The sequence below is a fragment of the Anguilla rostrata genome, chromosome 12, assembly GCF_018555375.3.
Source record: "Anguilla rostrata isolate EN2019 chromosome 12, ASM1855537v3, whole genome shotgun sequence".
In the NCBI taxonomy this organism is placed as follows: domain Eukaryota; kingdom Metazoa; phylum Chordata; class Actinopteri; order Anguilliformes; family Anguillidae; genus Anguilla; species Anguilla rostrata.
This window is the reverse complement of record NC_057944.1, coordinates 28603476-28621349: the sequence shown is the minus strand read 5'-3', so window position 1 is coordinate 28621349 and position 17874 is coordinate 28603476. Positions and strand designations below refer to the sequence as shown.

Below are 17874 nucleotides of genomic sequence, written 5' to 3'. Positions count from 1 at the left end.
GTGTCACTTCTTCACAGAAGTTCCGACCACAAGGGGAAAAAAAAGAAGTTTGCTGGCTTTGCAGCTTGTCGGGTTTTTTGGGTAATCACAATTTGAGTATCGTTCGGTACAAAACATGTAGCAAGGGTGTCTACTTGTCCTGTGACAAGTAGAACGATACATAAGAGCACATGTGGTTCTGAGTCACTTCTCACATTACAAACGAATAGATTTAATGCTATTGCTCTAGAGAGAGGCAGCTGACACATTGCCAATATGCAAACCCTCCTGAATTTGACAGTTCAAGCACGGAGCTGCCAAAGAACATGTACTAAGGGACTTTTAAAGACAGTTCAGAACGATCAGCTTTTCTAAAACAAATTATGACACTTGCGGCAAATGGCATTTTCCTGATGGTGGGGGTATGCTTAGCAGGAATGGAACATTCTACAATCACTAAATTGGAACCAGGGCAACAGGGCAGGGGTCATCCAAGGTATCACCTTTGGAAAGCTTTGCCCTCACCTGTACCAAGATGAACTACCTGGAACACATACCTTAAATTCACCCATATTTTTTAAAGCCCAGAATCCTAACTTTATTAATATCCTACCATCATAAACCATACTAAGCAGTCTGTACAAAATCAGTATATTACAATGACATCTTTAATGTGATTTCTAATTTAAAAGTGTCTATGATTTTAAGCATGTACTGTGTAGATCTCACGATCCTTAATATTATAATTATATCCAATTGGCTGCAACTTTGTGACTGATCTTTTTTCACTCAGGGGTTTTGGATATTTCTCTCCACTTTCTTAGAATGCTCTCAGACACAATTCCCAAAAAGTACTTTGCTAAGCAAATGTTGATTTTGTTGAATTTCATTGGATGCAGCAGAGAACATCACATGGAACGCCTGCGTTGTTATTGCTTTGAGCCAGGTGCTTCTCAGCCTCTGTTAAGGTGGTAACATAATGTACCAGTTTAAAAATAGATAAGCTAAGAAAATAAATGATGTAATGACAGGCCGTGTATGGAAAGCTTTGTGCTGAACTGGGCGTACCTGTTTGGGGAGCGGCGCGGCGCGGGCCTGTGCGTTCGGAGGCATGCGGCACGCGGTCCGGTCTCTTGGCACGGCCTTCCACGCGCACCGCAGGCCAAGCCTTTCCTCAGAGCGCCGTGTGCCACAGAGAAGCAGAGAGCCCATCTGTTGCCCGGCTACCCCCCGCCCCCACTGCCGCCATCTCAGCGGCTCCAATGGAAGCCCTGCCAGCCGCAACATGGCGTCACGCGGGCGCGCGGTGCCAGGCCCCGCCCTCCGTCCCTGGCCCTACCTGCTGGAGACGTGTGGCCAGACGTCCCAGATTACAGCCCTGGGCAGGGGGTGGCATTGGGCCTACAGGACCTCAGACACTGACAGGCTCGCCTGTGAACAGGCTCATCACACAAGACTTACAGAGGGAGACGATGAGAGCCGTGCGCACTTGCTCAGGTCAGTTTAGCATTGGCAACATGTCCAGCTAACGGGACTCTGGTTTTGGGCAGGATTCTTAAGTGATATACTCTTGAGCAAGGTGTCTCAGTTCCACTCCAGCAATAATATAACCCAGCTTTAACTGCAGTCTACAGAATAATGTTTAACTCATCAGGCCTGTGCTCAGTTCAGTTAAGTGACCATGTTAAAAAATGTCGGCTGAGCTAATGAATACAGGGAAGCATGGCAAACAGCCAATGAGCTTCATAACCCTCCTGGTATTGAGACCTTATTGGATGGACAAGCTACACTGAAAACCGCTGGCCTCTGGTATAACCTCTAGTATATGCATCAGCAATGATCATGATAGGAACGGCAGCAGCGTTGAGCAGAAATGTGAGAACTTTTAGCCATCACCTCTGACCTGAAGGTTGTAGGTTGTAGCTGGGCCACTGCTGTTGCCCTTCAATAAAGCAAAGTTTCAGCAAACTGATGAGTAAAATATATAAAATATAAAAAATAATAAGATTAAAATGAGAAAAATACAAGAGTAAATTATGAGATAAAACACCCATTACACTAGTGTCTAAACGTACTGAATACACAGAATATCATTAATGATCAGTAAGGACTGATAGAAGGGGTACAAGCCTTTAGTTTTGCAGGGATTTTGAGTTTTATGTCTGTCTGTTGTAGTCATTCTGACAAAGAGGACATCAACACATGTTAAACAGGGTGAGAACAGCAGCTGATTGACAAGGAACTCTAAAAACCTGCAAGGCTAGGACCCTGTCTAATTGTTCATGCCTGTCATCTATGAAAATAAGGCCATTAATCTAACCCCTCCTTCCCCTCCACTGTCATAACCCAAACCTCTGACAAGGTGAGAACAACACCACACTCTCAAAATAAGACGGAAAAAAAAAATCACATCCACGTGACTACACCGCAACATAATTACATTTGTGACAGAACATCAGTCAGTCGCCACCTTTTCCCTGCAATCCAGTTTCTTCAGTCCTTGGGACTTTTCTGGGGTTTCCCAGCAGCCTGAGACACTGCCATTCTAATGCTAATTGGCTGGTGACAGTTTTTTGACAGTATAAAAATTTCTTCCTGCCAAAACTCCAAGTGAAACCATTTAAGTGAACTTAGTAATTATGAATTTTAATTCTATTAGGAGTGCCTGGACAGATTTTAGGATTATCTCTCTGCTGGCATGCACACCTGGATAAGGGCCTCAGCAAAATAAACACACCGTAGATTAAGAATAAAAAAAGAGCAAACACAAGCGCTCATTCCTCAGGGAAGCTTTCCTTTTTATTTCTAGTTTTTAATGTTTTTTTTATTTTTTATTATAAAATGTAAAAACCACATCTTCTGTGCTTACATGTGCTAGGGACGGTCCACACAGGCTTACAGTACTGAAATGGGGTAGAGACGGGACAGGAACAAGTGTTGATCTCCCCGCCCCCCACCCCCCCCAAAATTAGCAAGCACAGCTCCATGTGACTGGCTGGACACAAGAGCACTGTGAAGGAATCGAGGAAAGGGACCAATGAAATGACCTGGCAACTAATGTGGATACGCGGTTGGTGGCCTGGTAGATCGTAAAGGAGGGTCTGAGGATTTGAGAAACGTGCCGAATGTTTTCTGCATATTACTGTTGACCACCCCTTTCGCTTGAAAACTTCACTTGGAACCAAAGAAGTCCACCACTCCACTTCCCTTCAGACCATCAAAGAAAAAGAAGTTCCTGTGAGGTGCGTCTCTCTGGGAAAGAGCCTGCAAAGACATGAGGTCACAGAGTCAATCCAACTATAGAGTCAAATGGATACTTTAACCACACACTATCCAGAACCATTCACACTGACGACTGGGTACTGTAACAACACAATGATCACAAAGGCATTCCAACTATAAATGTTCAGAGTTGCTGCCCATAGCCCGACAACACACAGTCACTGTCGCCTACTGGAGGAGGTCAGAGATACTCCCAAGTAACACATGGTCACAAATTCACGCTAACTACACACTGGTCAAAAAAGGCCTCCAGCCATGTATGGTCACTGAGTTACTGTAACCATGTACAGTCACAGTGTTATTCTAACCGCGCATGGTCACAGGGTTACTCTTACCATGTACGGTCACAGTGTTACTCTATGGTCATAGTGTTACTCTAGCAACAGACAGTGCTACATATGGTCACAGTCCCCTCTCATCACCTATGACCGTTCACTTCAGGTGATTCGTTCCAACCCTGCACGGTCAGGCATCACAAATCATAACTGAACGCCGAGGCAAGGAACGGTCAGCGCGGCCACACACATGGAGGCCCTCAATCTGTTACCCGGGCAGCGTGCCGACGCAACGGCAGACAGACGCAGCCAATCGGGGCGAGAGGGCGGGAGGGCTGGCAGCCGGGCTCCCGGGGGAGGCTGTGCTAGTGTAAGAGCAGCGGAGCTGGAAGCAGAGTGCGTTTAAGGTGAATCAGGTAGGAGGAGCGCAGGGGGAGGTGACCTCCGCTCTTCCGCTGGGCCTGTGTGGGTCTGCGGCACCGTGCTGAGGGGGCGGAGCTGCAAGGTGTCTGCGGGGCGGGGGGGGGGAGGGGGGCCTGGCCCTGAGCCAAAGCCTGGCCCCGGGCCAGAGACAAGGAGCCTACACAGTCAGCGCAGTCAGTCAGAGCAGACAGCATTACCGGCACAGTCGGCGCAGACCTTGATAAATTGCGCAGAAATTGCAGAGTGCAGACTATGCAGAAACTCCAGTGTAGACCAGTGTGAACTGCGCTTTGTGTGGTCTGCATTGGCAGCACTCAGTGAGAGTGCACCAGCCCAGAGCAGACGAGGCAGCCCAGCAGTCTAGAACAGGGACACTCGAGCCTGGACCTCAAGGTCAGCAGAACTGCCTGATTAGAGGGAAGGAATGAAAGCCAGCAGTGCTACTGGCCCCCAGGGCCAGATCGGAGTGTCCCTGCTGCAGAAAGCGAAGCCCGCTCAGACGGCACGACGGCACACTTTCTCGGTTTATGTGGGTCACCAGTTCTGGAACATTCTACCCAGAATCCAGCGGGGTCGCCACCTGTCCTGTGCTGTGCCTGTGCTTTCGCCCAACACTGTAAGAGCAACGTGTGCTCATCAGAGAGTGAAAAGTGCTGAGGCTGCCTGACCGAGAAGGGCACCAGACAGGAAACAGCCAGCCCTCCGTGGGGCGGGCGGGGTCGAGCAGGGGGCATATCTCACCTTGACGATCTCCTGTCCCAGAACGCCGCCCACCACCGCACACACCGGGGCCATCTGAGAGAAGCAGTACCTGCACAGACAACGGTCACGGCAGAAATCCTCAATTTAACACGCCTGCTAGCTGCGTGGATCTAATGTTTGCATTGCGCTTCTACAGTATGTTGACCTAAGCCAACTCTCATTTAGTGCTTTAATGAACCTGCACTTACACTCGCTTGTCTGGGAATGTTGTTAGCCTGGTCTGACACCATTGCTCACCCATGTGAAAAAACAGCAGACTGACATACACTTGAACTATAATATTCAGCATATTGTATATACAGCATAATAGTTGTTTAATGATAACAGCAATAATGTATAATTAAATGTATGTAATATATTGTATAATTAAAGTTAATATAATTATACTCCAAGAGTGCAGAAGTATACTTTTCCCTCATGGGCACATAAATCGTTGTATGTGCTAAGGTTACCTTCTAAGTCAGAGCAAGACAGAAACAACCACTGGGCAGGGTACCAGTCCGTCGCAGGGTGAACGTGCACACACACACACACACACACTCACTCACACGACAGCTAAATGCGACCTCCTCAAAAAACAATTGAAAGGCATTTTCCCTCCTACAGTGGAGGACCTCGTTAACGAATGAATTGCTCACGTGACAAAGTCGTCTGAGAGCAGGTCGCTGCTCAGGCCCTGAGCCTCCAGGACGTCGTCGCGGATCTGGCGGAGGAGAGGGGCGTCCTCGGCGAAGCTGCTGGGGTGGGGGTCGCGACCCTTGTCCGTGCGGAACTTGAGCAGGACTTTTTGGGGGCAGATTGGGGAGAGGGGGAAGAGGGTCAGGGGAGACGGGTGAAACCAGACCCTCTCACAAACTGGAGAAACACAGTTCACTGCATATGAATAACAAGAACACTATATAAATAGCCATGTGTATTTATATGGTGTGGAGTGGTGTAGGCTACTCTACATATCACAAAAGAACATAGTATTTAGAATAGAACCTGTACACCCTCCCAAGACCCAGCAATTCATTTTTGCCCCTTGTAGGGGACAAGAGTCTTTGGTCATAACCTCGAGAACCATATATTCTATTATGCTGAAACCTACACTACATGGGGCATTCAATAAAAATAAAATATTTTTTAAAATATTTTCACTGCCAAGACACTTTTATTACATAAAAAATTGAAAATACTTTTGCCAGGAGGATATGGCAAAGTAAGCTGCCTACTGCTGAACAGCAACCATTATGACACAGAATGTGCAAATGGGGTTCAAAACTGAATGAGAAACAAAGAATGAATGGCTAGGTGGGCAAAAAGACACTTGAAAAGAGCAGCTCAAGTTCATTATTCGGTGAGAGGCTAGCGGTACATATCTACTATTCAAGAGATAAACTTTTCTGTGTGCAGATTCACTGCTAGGACCAACTGGGACAACATGGCATTGTGCAACGTCCTTCCTGAATGATAAAATACCAATGACAAACTGGTAGACGGTCAAGTTTCCGGAACTCAGGCCGATTCAATGTGGCCTTCACATCAGCATTATGTTGTCACGTTCCCCACACAAACCTGGGGTTTCGCAGCCCGGCCAACCCCGATAAAGCCCTATCTCTCTGGAGTCTGAGTGGGGTACGACAGACTGCAGGGGGCCTGTTCTCCTCAGCGTGGTGCTTTGCCAGACTTTCCTTCCCTTCTGATTATCCAATCAGCTCCTCTGACACAAAGCAGCACATGCAATCCATTCTGGTCAGATAAGCAGGGAAGGAAGATGTCCATTTCTCCTTGATGACATACTTTTGGTCATATAGTGTATCTGGACACCACTTGGTCTGGGGCTGTTTTTCATGGTTTGGGCTAAGCCCCTTAGTTCCAGGGAAGGCAAATCTTAATGCTGCAGCACACAATTACATTCTAAACGATTCTGTGCTTCCCCAACAGTTTGGGGAAGGCCATTTCCTGATTCTGCATGACAATGCCCCCGGGCACACGGCGAGGTCCATATAGAAATGGTTTGGTCAAGAACGGAGTGGAAGAACTTGACTGGCCTGCACACAGCCCTGACCTCAACCTCATACAACACCTTTGGGATCAACTGGAAAGCCAACTGCAAGCCAGGCCTTATGACCCAATCAGTGTCCAACCTTGCTACTGCTCTTCTTGCTGAATGGAAGCAAATCCCTGCAGCAATGCTCCAACATCTAGTACAAAACCTTCCCAGGAGAGTGGAGTGAAGAGTAGGGGCTTGTTATAGCAGCAAAGGGTGGACCAACTCTCCATATTAATGTCCATAATTTTGGATGAGATGTTGAAGGTTGTGTCCACATACTTTTGGCCATGTAGTGACATAAAAGGGTCAAAAATGAATGGTCGGGCAAGCTTGGCTGCAGACGGGCACTGCTGATTTCACGAAGCTCAGTGCCAGTCTGGAGGGTCACCATGGAGCATCTGAGCCTGGCCCATTTGCGCAACTTTGCAGCAGCTGGAAAATTCCAGCAAGCTAACAACCACCCTCTTGTATACCAGCTGAGCAGCTTTGTGGTTTCAAACACATTATAGTCCATTCGCATTCACAGGTCCTATACAAATGACCAACCAGCTGCTGAGGTACACTTAAAGTACGGAGAGATTGTTTCCACACTAAGTTGAGTATTGCCCAACAAGTACTCATGCTGACAATAACAACCTTGGTAACACAGGAAAATTTCTTCTCGGCTTAATATGCTCCTAATTTGCATGCCACACAGTTGGAACACCAGTGATCCTCAATGTTGGTCCTGGAGAGCCGCCAACTCAGACCAAAGAAACGAGGAGAGCAGAGTTAGCTGTGTCATCAACTGCTTTAACTAAACAATTGCTGTGCTACTAAAGTGCTGAGTAAGAGCAAAATCCAGTAGAGCCTGTAGCGCTCCAGGACCAGGACCGAGAAGCACAGAGAAACTGTCATACACAGTTGGGCTATTTCTGCTATTGCTAAGCAAAGAGACAGGGCAGTATGACAATGAGGGTTTGGGATTAGAACAAATATAAAAACTCTAGAGTCCACAGTTCAGTGCAAATCAACTTTCAATTCAGTGCAATGTTTCCAGCTGGAGCCACACTAAACATTTATATTAAAAAACAAAAGGAAAAAAGACGTGTCAAGCTGGGCTGAATGGCCAGTTCTTCTCATCACTTCACTCAAACGCTCCTCTCTCTTTCACTACACCACAGCAGCCAGGCCAGATGCAGGCCCATGTGGTTTTCAGGCACAATCTTTCATTTATTTATTTTTTTAAACATCACTTTCCTCTTCTAAAATAATGTTCTACTTTAAATAAAAAACACTTAAGCTAGGGTGGTAAAATTATTTTTGTGTGTGGAAGAGACCTTGTAAGGACTGCCCTGATCCAGGAAGAGGTTGTAATAGTCAGGAGAGACTGAATTAGTACAGACATATATTACCTGCAAGCATTTTAGATAGCTAGTAAAATAATCTGTGTACCATGGCCTCAACTGGGAATGTGCACACCAAATCGAGTTAGCAAGGGTTCACTTTCTGGGAGCCAGTTACTCAGTGGTAAGTCCCATGTGAAACAGGAAACTGAGACTAGGGCTAATAAACGGATGTGGGCACGTGTCAGTCATTTGAGAAAGCGTGGAAAGGAACTCAATAGTGAAGACGGTTTGACGGACTGACATGGTGGAATATTTGTGCCCTCAGACTAATGTGCCAGCTTCTGTGACCAAGCTGAACATCCTCTACTTGTGCTCCCCACCCACACTTAATTAACCCCCCCACTTCCTGTCTCCAGCTGTCGTCACTGTCCGTCAACTGCAGTGTGAAGACCACCCACTGATATTTCCACACATAAGCATGTGTTTAAGTGTGGAAAAAACAGTTTTTGGCTGAAATGAATGTGCACTGTTTATGTTGCAACCAAAAAAACCACACACATGCAGACACACATACACACATACACACAGGCACAAACGTGCACACACACACACAGACACACACAGACACACACACCACACACACAGGCACACAGGCACGCACATGCACACGCCCGCACACACACACACACACAGCCTGCTGCAGCAGACATACGGTACTGCGTGTACAGTACATTTACAAAGCCGCTTCACAAAAGATTACAGCCTGGAACATTCTGATAGTGTTCCAACAGACACTCTCAATCGAGAGCCATTTCCCTTTGCTTATAAAAGTACTGTACATCTCAGAGCAGAAGGGGGGGAAAAAAAAACCACAAACGGGGCAGAACAGCCGCCGGCCACCGCCGTCCCTGCCGGCGCTAAATCAGCTCACGGAACTGCCCTTACGCAGAGCCGCGCAGAGAGGAAGCAGCTCTTCCTCAAACCGACGGTCGCGAGGCAACGCGGTATTTATAGAAATGTGGCACATTTTTAAAGTCCTCTAACCTTTTAAAGGGGACCAAAAACAAAAGTAGGAAATGTTTTTGTTCTCAGGTAGCAATAATAGCAGGGTGACGCCCGTCGTGGGCTGTTTTTTTGCTGCTACACATGGCCAGCCATGGGAAGCTTGTGATGGAAAAAGAGCAGCTCTTTGAGGAAACAAAGGTACGGCTAGTAATAATAATGTGTGCCAGCATCAAAAACAGCCTGGGGAAAAGCTGTACATGCCAACAATACCAAATTACCATATTTGGCAATAATGACAGTGATGCATTGTTTGCACTTGCTAAACGCAACACCGAGGAGCCGGACGTTCAGTTCAATTAATGTTTATCTGGATCCTGCCACAAACACACTCTAGGTAACTTGAGCCCTCGTGGGACTCAGGACTGGATTCTGCCCTGGACCAGTATTTTCCATGCATTGAACCTGGTCAGTCACATGCGTGTACCACCATCTGCACCTGCTTTGAATCTGGTCAGTTACACGCGTGTAGCACCATCTGTACCTGCTGCGTTGCCAAGCAGCGTCCATAGACCCGGCTCGAGCAGAGCTTAGCTGCCACATGCCATTGCCCTATTGTGCTTAGTACCTAGAAACTAATGCAACATTGCCGCAAAGGCATCCAGTTGTGATTGGTTACTACTTGCATATACTGTGCTGTAATTGGCTGCTGCTTTCCATTGGGGTAAGCTCACATCAGCTTCAGAACTGACTAACAGTCACAAATTACGATAACACAGCTGAGTACAAATACTATAAATTAAATAAGCAGCAAAAATGAGCATCTGTGGTACATGTGGTGCATGCTGGGCTGTTGCTAATAGAGCCCTGAAGCTTTCTGGGGGTTAAAGAAGCACCTTGCAACAGGAAGTAGTCAGGCGGGGTGCGCTTTAAGCTGGCCTTGGCCTTCTCGCTCGTCCAATCAACTTCCAGCGCCTCTTTCAAGGGGCAGAAACTGGCCGTCTAATTGGGGTAGGAGGGAGAAGGGGAGACAGAGGGAGAGCAGGGAGTAACATTTCGAGTTCAGAAGGACAGCTGCAAATACAACCCAAAGAAAACTTTGCAAATCAATGAAAAAAATATGAAGTCACCTTTTTGACCATGGTGGTCTCATTGGGGTCAACTTTGGGTTTCTTGGCCTCGGGTCCATCATTGGACTCCTGTGAAGGTTTTGCTGCTTTTGGCTTCTCTCTGGAGGTCCGGGGGGGGGAGGGGGGGTTCACATAGAAGAAAAACATTCACAAACACAAAATGCCACCTGCCATTTAGGTGGATGAAAGGATGATGCCGATGATGGGGTGAAACTCACTCCACGTAATGATGCTCCGGGCCCAGGTTGGAAAACATGTAGCCATGGTAACCGAAGACATCCCCGCAGAAGACCTTGACGTTCCTCTGAGAGCAGACCTGGTCCACTCGCACCATGAGATCCCGGGGACAGCCAGTCAGACAGACCTGGGTTTGGGGGAGGGACACAAAGCGACCGTAAGCTCAAGGACAAATGACCACAAAGGGAGGTCAAGAGGACCGCGTTGATGAGGTCCAGTCAGGAGTTTAAAATAACTGTGACCAGAGAACACACCTCTCACCCAGTGCAAAAATGCAGAGCCAGAAGACTTTCAGCTGCCAATTAACATCTGCAGTGCGGCTCTTTCTGGTCTGCTATATCAAAAGATTAATGCCTCACACACAACCTTGCCACCTTCTTTATTTGGCTGGAGCTTGGGAGGTCCTGTGTATGAACTCCTCACAACGCCCCCCAACCCCCCAATCACGTAAGTTTCCAAATACCAAACACCCAGGCATTCAGACAACTGAGATACATCAACCGTTTAGTAAGCAATACTTGTTTTTCCATGTAAATATCTTTATTTTTGTATTTGGGGCAGATGGCTTTTATCGAGTAACTGACCCCAGGGCTGGGAATGTCTTATCCTGTGTAAACAAGCCTGGCCCTCCCCTCCACAGGGATGGAGATAAGGGAGGGCGTTGGGTCGGGCCTGGTGGCCCAGCGCCCCTTATCCTGGTAGCGCTGCAGGCTGGCAAGGCCGCAAAGCCCGCAGGCAACAGAGCAGGCTCTGCCAACCCGTCCAGCACACGAGACAGGCAGGCTGCTCGCTTCAGCATGGCCAAGCTGTCCAAACTGGAGACTGCTCACAGGCCGGAGCGACAAAGACAGGCATAACGGGGTGAAGCTGGCTTTGGAAGCGAAGTGTTGCTAACAGGCAACTGTTGTGGGCGCTGTTATTTACGGAGGCTGAGGCGTAGAGTCTGGAGGCCTGTGGCACTGTCTGGAGAGCCGGGGTAGGAGGGGCAGGACAGTAGGGATGAGGCAAGAGGGACAGGGTAGAAGGGATGGGGCAGGAGAGCCGAGGCAGCAGGAATGGGGCAGGAGGGACAGGGTGGGAGGGATGGGGCAGGAGAGCTGGAGCGGGAGGGCTCCAGAAGAACACCTGACCTCCGCGAGCTTCCTTCCTCTGTAGGCTGGGCGCGGGGCCCGGGCACCTCCTCTCAGTGAAGGCCCCATTCAGACGGGCTCTGGCGGCAGCTTTGTGCCCGCGGACACTGGCGGGATTGTCTGGGGAAGGGGGGAGGGTTTCCATGGCCCGCGCGGACAATAGAGCCTAGCAACGCGGAGATGAGGGGGGGTAAGAGGGGGATGGAAAAAGTCGTCCAGTCTTTCATCGGACACAGACAGTCTTTCTCTCCATTTTACCCTCTTCCTCTGGTACTTTCACACGCAGTTTCCACTCTAGGGCACTCTCTCTCTCTCTCTCTCTCTCTCTTATGCACCCATCCTCTCTTGCACCATTTTCCCTCTCTTTCACACCATCTCTCATGCCGATTCTGTCTCACTTTTCTTCTTGTCTCGTCTCTTTCACAGTTTCTCTCCTTTGAACTCTTCCTCTCGTGCTGGTTCTCGCTTTTGTGAAGTTCCTCCATTTTGCTTGATGTCTCTCCTGCCATTTCTCTCATCTCTGGCTCAGTTTCTCCCACTCTGTCTTCTTTTCTCATGCCATTCTCCATCTCTTTTTGGCCACTCCTCCCTCTTGTGGGATAGCTGACCAGAGTGACAATGTGCTTTCAGGGTTTTTTTTGGGATATCATTTCAGTTTTACGATATGTTTTCAATTGGCCCTAGCAGCGTGTGCATGCAAAAAATGATTTGTTAGATACTGAGAGATATTTCTGATGGCCTGCCAATTTTTCAGTGGAGGTGGAGGTATTCATCGATTTGAGGTCTAAAGAATAGAATACACAGTTCAAATAACTCCAAATCAGCTTATGTAGCAACAGTACACCTGCAGAGTGTGTACGTTTCTGTATTACGTGATTATTCTTTAAAACAATTACATTTAATCACATTTTTTTTGCTTGGAACCATTTTGCATGGTGCATATAACCTGAGACAGCTGTACTCAAGGAAACTGTGGGACGACTTGCCGTATAAACATTATAAAACCTTGAGAGTGAAGATCTTGAGCAACTAAAAGAAATGAGAAGGAAATAAGTACCTACATGGTATTAAAATGGATATCTATGTTTATAATTGTGAACAAATGCTATAAAGTTAATTTGTCCATATATACAGCCTGGTAACACAGCTTCTCTGTAGCTTCACTGGAGCTGTCTGAAGTGCATTTCCTTCCTTTTGACATCAAACACCTGAACGGCCCACAACAGCCAGCTGGTCATCAGAAGAAAAAAAACTCATTCTTAAACACCGGGGTGGTACATCTGGTGCATTTTCATATTGATTCACAGACTTTGTGCATTTCTTTGACTCAAAGCTGTTGTTCAGTAAACAAGAAAAACCTCAAGTTTACTTGAAGCAAATATACTAGCTTGCAGAGCCCTTGCAAGCTTTTTGGCAAAACATTAGAGTTGTCATTTTAAATTTCAGTGGAGCAAAGTGTCCCTGCTGCCGAACTCGAGTGACAGCAGCATGGGGGTTTAGCGGCTCTTAGTGAAACCTGGCCCAGTGACAGCCGCATCCCAGCTTGTCGATGCCACCCACATACGCGCAAACTTCGACTAGTGCTGATGATGAGAAAACGCGAGTTTTTTTGGCAGAGAGCGCGCACGCCTGTACACCCACCCCCCGCTCGTTCCCTGAACTTCCCCTGCCGGTCCCACAGGGACGTTTTCCGCCAGTGTCTGCCGCGGTGATGGAGTGGGAGGGGCCTGTGCCGCGCTTTGTAATCCCGGCCCGCCTTATTAATCTTTCACAAGCGAGGGGCCGGCACGCTTTTTTCTCCCCAATCATCTTCCCGTGCGATTGAAATAAATTATGGACCAAAGGGACGATGAGAAGCCTTGATCATGCATCAAAAGCTTGCGGTCGTGTGTCAGAAACCAAAACAGAGAGGAGAGGCTACTGTTAGGACTCTAATTATCACACTTTCGCTCCTCCCCCGCAACACTTTCATTGCCAATTTATTCACCAAACTATTATTCTGCAGTGCTCAATGGTGATTTCAAACTTAACAGGACAAGAAAATGCAAAAAATAAAGCGAGGGGGGGGGGGGGTTGTAAATACGTGCATATTGCCTTAGGTGGGGAGGCTTGATAAATGTAACAGCTGAAGCCCATGTAACACTGTTGTGTAAAACACATGTTGGGAACGCTGCAAACGTTCTACATCAAAAAATCTGCCGGTTTTAAATATCTGTCACAGGTATCCAGTAATAAACCAAGGCAAAGGATTACACCATCCCCAGTTGTCAGTACTACAGAAAAAAAATCTACAGTGTAACAGCACCATCTAGTGGTACAATGTAATAAAACAAAAACAATTCCCACCATTATCCTAACTGCTTAATATTTATATCAACAGAAATTTTGCCTTCAAAATCCAACCAACTGAAAAGATTAAAATACTGTGTAAAACAATATACTGCATAGTTTGTAGATGTAAAAATTACATACTTGTACTGCCTGTAAGAACAACTATTTAAAAAGCAGATACAGCATTATTGTGATGTAATTTACAGAAACAGTTCATATTATTTTATGCAAGTGAGATCCTACAAGACCCACAAGATCATTGCCATACGTTTAACTTCATTTGGTGGGCAACAAACCAATCTCACTCATTTCAAAGCATCGAAAAGCCTGTCACCCCAGAAGTCTTGAAAGGCGGAAGCCTTTTACACCAATATCCCTTTACCACTGTAGAACTGAAAAAAAAGGAAAATGTGATAAATATCACATACTTGAAAACTGCAGCACTGGCCATTTTTTGTGATAATTTCATATTTGGCAAGTTAGCCTACAAGGCCTCCACCCAAAGATATTGGAAAATATTGAGGCAAATATTAATAGAATGGACTACTAGACATTTCAATTTCTCATTAAAAGCTGAAGGTTACCTTAATTTTGACCCCCGTGCATTCCACATGAAGCTGTGACAGTTCACTTTCACATAGCATTTAACCAGTTCTGAAGTATTAAATTTGTACGAAACCCAATAAAGTACAAAGATGCCAAACTCTTTCAGTGTGCTAGATCTTCTGAGGAGACTAAATATATGTCAATGTTTCATTTTATTTTTTTTAATATACTGGTGAGTTTAGCTTTAACTGTGGGAGCATTTCACACAGGATATTTCATGTTTCAACCAGTAGATGTCAACCTCAAACACCACAGAAATCTAATCATTAGCTAATCTTGATTACCTCCAATCAACCAAAGGCAACATGTCAAGTACTCTGGACTGACGTCAAAACTGTACCAGCGGGCAATACAAGTCCAATTCATTTCAGTTCAATTTGATTTCTTTAGCACTTTTTACAGAGCCATTGTCACAAAGATGCTTTACAGAAAAACAGATGAAGAAAAATTGGGCAAAAACCAGGCCTTAACCCACTAAAATGAGTAAGTCAGAGGAAAAAAAGCTTTCCATTGGGAAGAAAAACACTCAATCAGTGATGAGAAAAAACTCCTCAAAGGGAATAAGTCTCAGGGGAAACCTTGCTTCAACACAAAAAACCAAACAATTCTGACGCACAAAACAAACCATTTTTCAGGGAGGAGCATTGCACACATTGCAGCTTTAATATTATTATGTGTATCCCAACGATGAGCACCATAGCAAGCATGAACCATAGGCTATAAAAATGAAACCAATCCTAACTCACCCACATTTTTGCATCAGTAGCCTAAGTTGAAGGCGGTATATTCAGCTGAATTAAATCGGAACACATTGTCCATCCTTTCATCTGTACATTTGGACAGTGAGGTTTGAGCAATCGGCACAGCGGACGTCAGGTCAGACGCTCCTGCTCTTAGCCCTACTGTCCTAGCATTCATCTCCAGAGCAACTTCTACTGCTGCTATCATAGTTTATTACTTGCATTAGCTAGTCATCTTGAACATGTATTTTTACAACAAGCACCATTACAAGGGAGTTTATGTATTTCCAGAAAACTACCAAGCTTCAGAGCATCTTCTGTTGGCATCTCTGAGATGCCAGTTTTGCAATCTCCTAGGAAAGCATCTGAAAACTCCGTTTCCCCACTTATCTCACTACAACGGCTTACATCCTAGCAAGGTAATACTGCACTGAAACTTGCAGAGTTCTCTGAAAGGTAAACATAGCTTTGAGTGCAAATGTTTAGGGCTACAATGCAATGGCCAGCAAAGACTGCCACATAACATATTGGGTGCTTTGGATGGGGCATCCCAATTTACAAAACACCTCACCTTGTCTGTTGATGATTAAACCTAAACAAAACAGGCTGTGGATCTTAGGCAAGAAATGTAAAGGCTAAATTAATTCAGTTAGGACTGTGCGGCAGGCCTCGGGTATTCAAGCACTCACTCACCGCGTCAAACTGCAGGAAGAACTCGTCTGGCTTGGACTCTGCATCCTCTGTGTCACCCTTCACCTCTACCATGGGGTTGAGGTACTGTGCCCGTTCCAGCGAGGCCTGGGCCCGGTTCCGTCCCTCAGAACCCACGGGGATGAGGAACTGGGCTCGGCAGGACTCTTCAGTCACCTAGAAAACAAAAATAAAATGAATTTAAAAAACAGTACATTCTTGAGGCTGCAGGGACAGTCTTGCTTTTAACTGCTGAATGGCCACTATACCTTCTCATGGTCAAGCAGGGTTAACCCCTTCACTCCTGCCAAGATGAGGTTTTTGGCAACCTCCGCTCCCAATCCCTTGAGACCAATAAGCAGCACACGGGACCCTCGCAACCTGGAGGACAGAGACAAACAGTCAAGCTATGCATTTTCAAGCCTAATCAGTTTAAACACAATAACGAGAAAACGTATTTGTAACAGCATCGACAATTAATAAACATCCGCTCAGGCGCGAATTCAGTCCACAGCAAGAAATCCCAGCGTGATGCGTGGGGTCTATTGCCATGCTGAGCACTCTATTCCCACGTTACTACATATTCCCCAATCTGGAACATTCTGAAGTTCCAAGACTGTCCCGATCGCTGCGACATTATCCGTTCATTCGGGAGGGCATACACTAGTATGTGCTTCCCTGAAACATGAGTAGCAATCTGTCGCTTCTTTTCGGGCTGTCAGTGAAGTTCAGCCAGGACGGAGCTGCCACAGGTAGACACATGAGCTCAATGGACCAGAGCAATTGCGATTATGTTGTTAATGTAGGTCACCCTTCTGGACAGTCTACACTACTACAATAATTTGGAGCGTACCAATATACTGAAAATCCATGGGGACAGATCTAATTTAACGATACGAGGCAACATCAAACAGATTAACCTCCGTTTTGATGCAATACAATTTTTATGTTTGCCATGCAGACCGAAACAAGGAATCAGGCAGAACGTGGGGGACGATGTGGACTTGATATCTTTAAATGTACAACTGAGTTATATCAATGGCCACGATTATTTTGTTTCGCAAAACAATTACCTGAATCAACGATTATGACGTATTTACATTGCAGAAGCAGTTTAACGTGAAACCTGAACTGACATTTTTCAAGAAAACAAACTAGACTAGCTAATTACCTACATTAGTTAACATTGCAGCAATCGAATAAACGATAACTATGCTCATGAACAATATATCTAGCTAACTACACTACCATAATTTTATTCTGTACTTCTGAGTTATCGCATACACGAAATAATATAAAACATGCTGCAACCGAACGACTCGATGATATACAAATATATTCATAATATCAAGCTATGGTTAACTGTATAGTATGATAGCTAATCAAGCACTTCACTATTCCATTCTCAAACCTCTTTTGTGCATCCAGACCCCATAGCCGAATCTGCCGATCGTACTGTGCAGCCTCTTCCTCGCTAATAATAGTATCTTCCCTTTCAACCATATCTATCATTTCGATTGTGTTGAGTTATCCTTCTTGTCAAATGGTACGAGGTAATAAGATTACTAGCCGCCTTCTCCCTTTATTTTCAGCAAAAGTCCCGCTGTGTGCAGTTTGAACGGACGCTTTATTATGACGTTTTTGTGTACGCAAGTCATAGGACGTCAAGCTGTGATGTGTATTTATTCGGTCACGTGATACGCACAAACCGTGTTTCTCTACGAAATATCGGCGAACTCCGAGCTATGTACGCACCCTTGTCAAAATACCAAGTCTGTGGACGAGAGTGTTTAGTTAACGAATCACCTCGACATCCTTACTTGTTATAAAATAAATAAAATAAAGAGAATGTCATATGTTAGGTGTTGCTGTCTGTCCGAATGATTATATAAAACTGCTTTGTTTGCTCATTATTGAATGGACA

General features: G+C 45.9%; 1 protein-coding gene across 1 annotated transcript; it reads right to left on the bottom strand.

Moving 5' to 3' along the window:
- Positions 1-2753: 2753 nt before the first annotated feature.
- sae1 (SUMO1 activating enzyme subunit 1) lies at positions 2754-17593 on the bottom strand. The gene is made up of 9 exons (XM_064301321.1): positions 17362-17593; positions 16220-16331; positions 15954-16127; positions 10435-10580; positions 10217-10316; positions 9983-10088; positions 5360-5504; positions 4701-4770; positions 2754-3243 (listed from the first exon to the last, which is right to left on the bottom strand). Exons 1-9 carry the CDS (start codon positions 17460-17462, stop codon positions 3151-3153), a joined length of 1047 nt encoding a protein of 348 aa, XP_064157391.1. The 5' UTR covers positions 17463-17593; the 3' UTR covers positions 2754-3150.
- Positions 17594-17874: the final 281 nt, after the last annotated feature.

Coding starts and splice junctions, on each gene's coding strand:
- sae1 (XM_064301321.1), bottom strand. CDS start 17,462: ATGATAGATATGGTTGAAAGGGAAGATACTATTATTAGCGAGGAAGAG. Junction 10,581..15,953: donor TCTTCCTGCAGTTTGACGCG/GTGAGTGAGTGC, acceptor CCCCAAACCCAG/GTCTGTCTGACTGGCTGTCC. Junction 5,505..9,982: donor TGACTACTTCCTGTTGCAAG/GTGCTTCTTTAA, acceptor GCCCCCAAAAAG/TCCTGCTCAAGTTCCGCACG.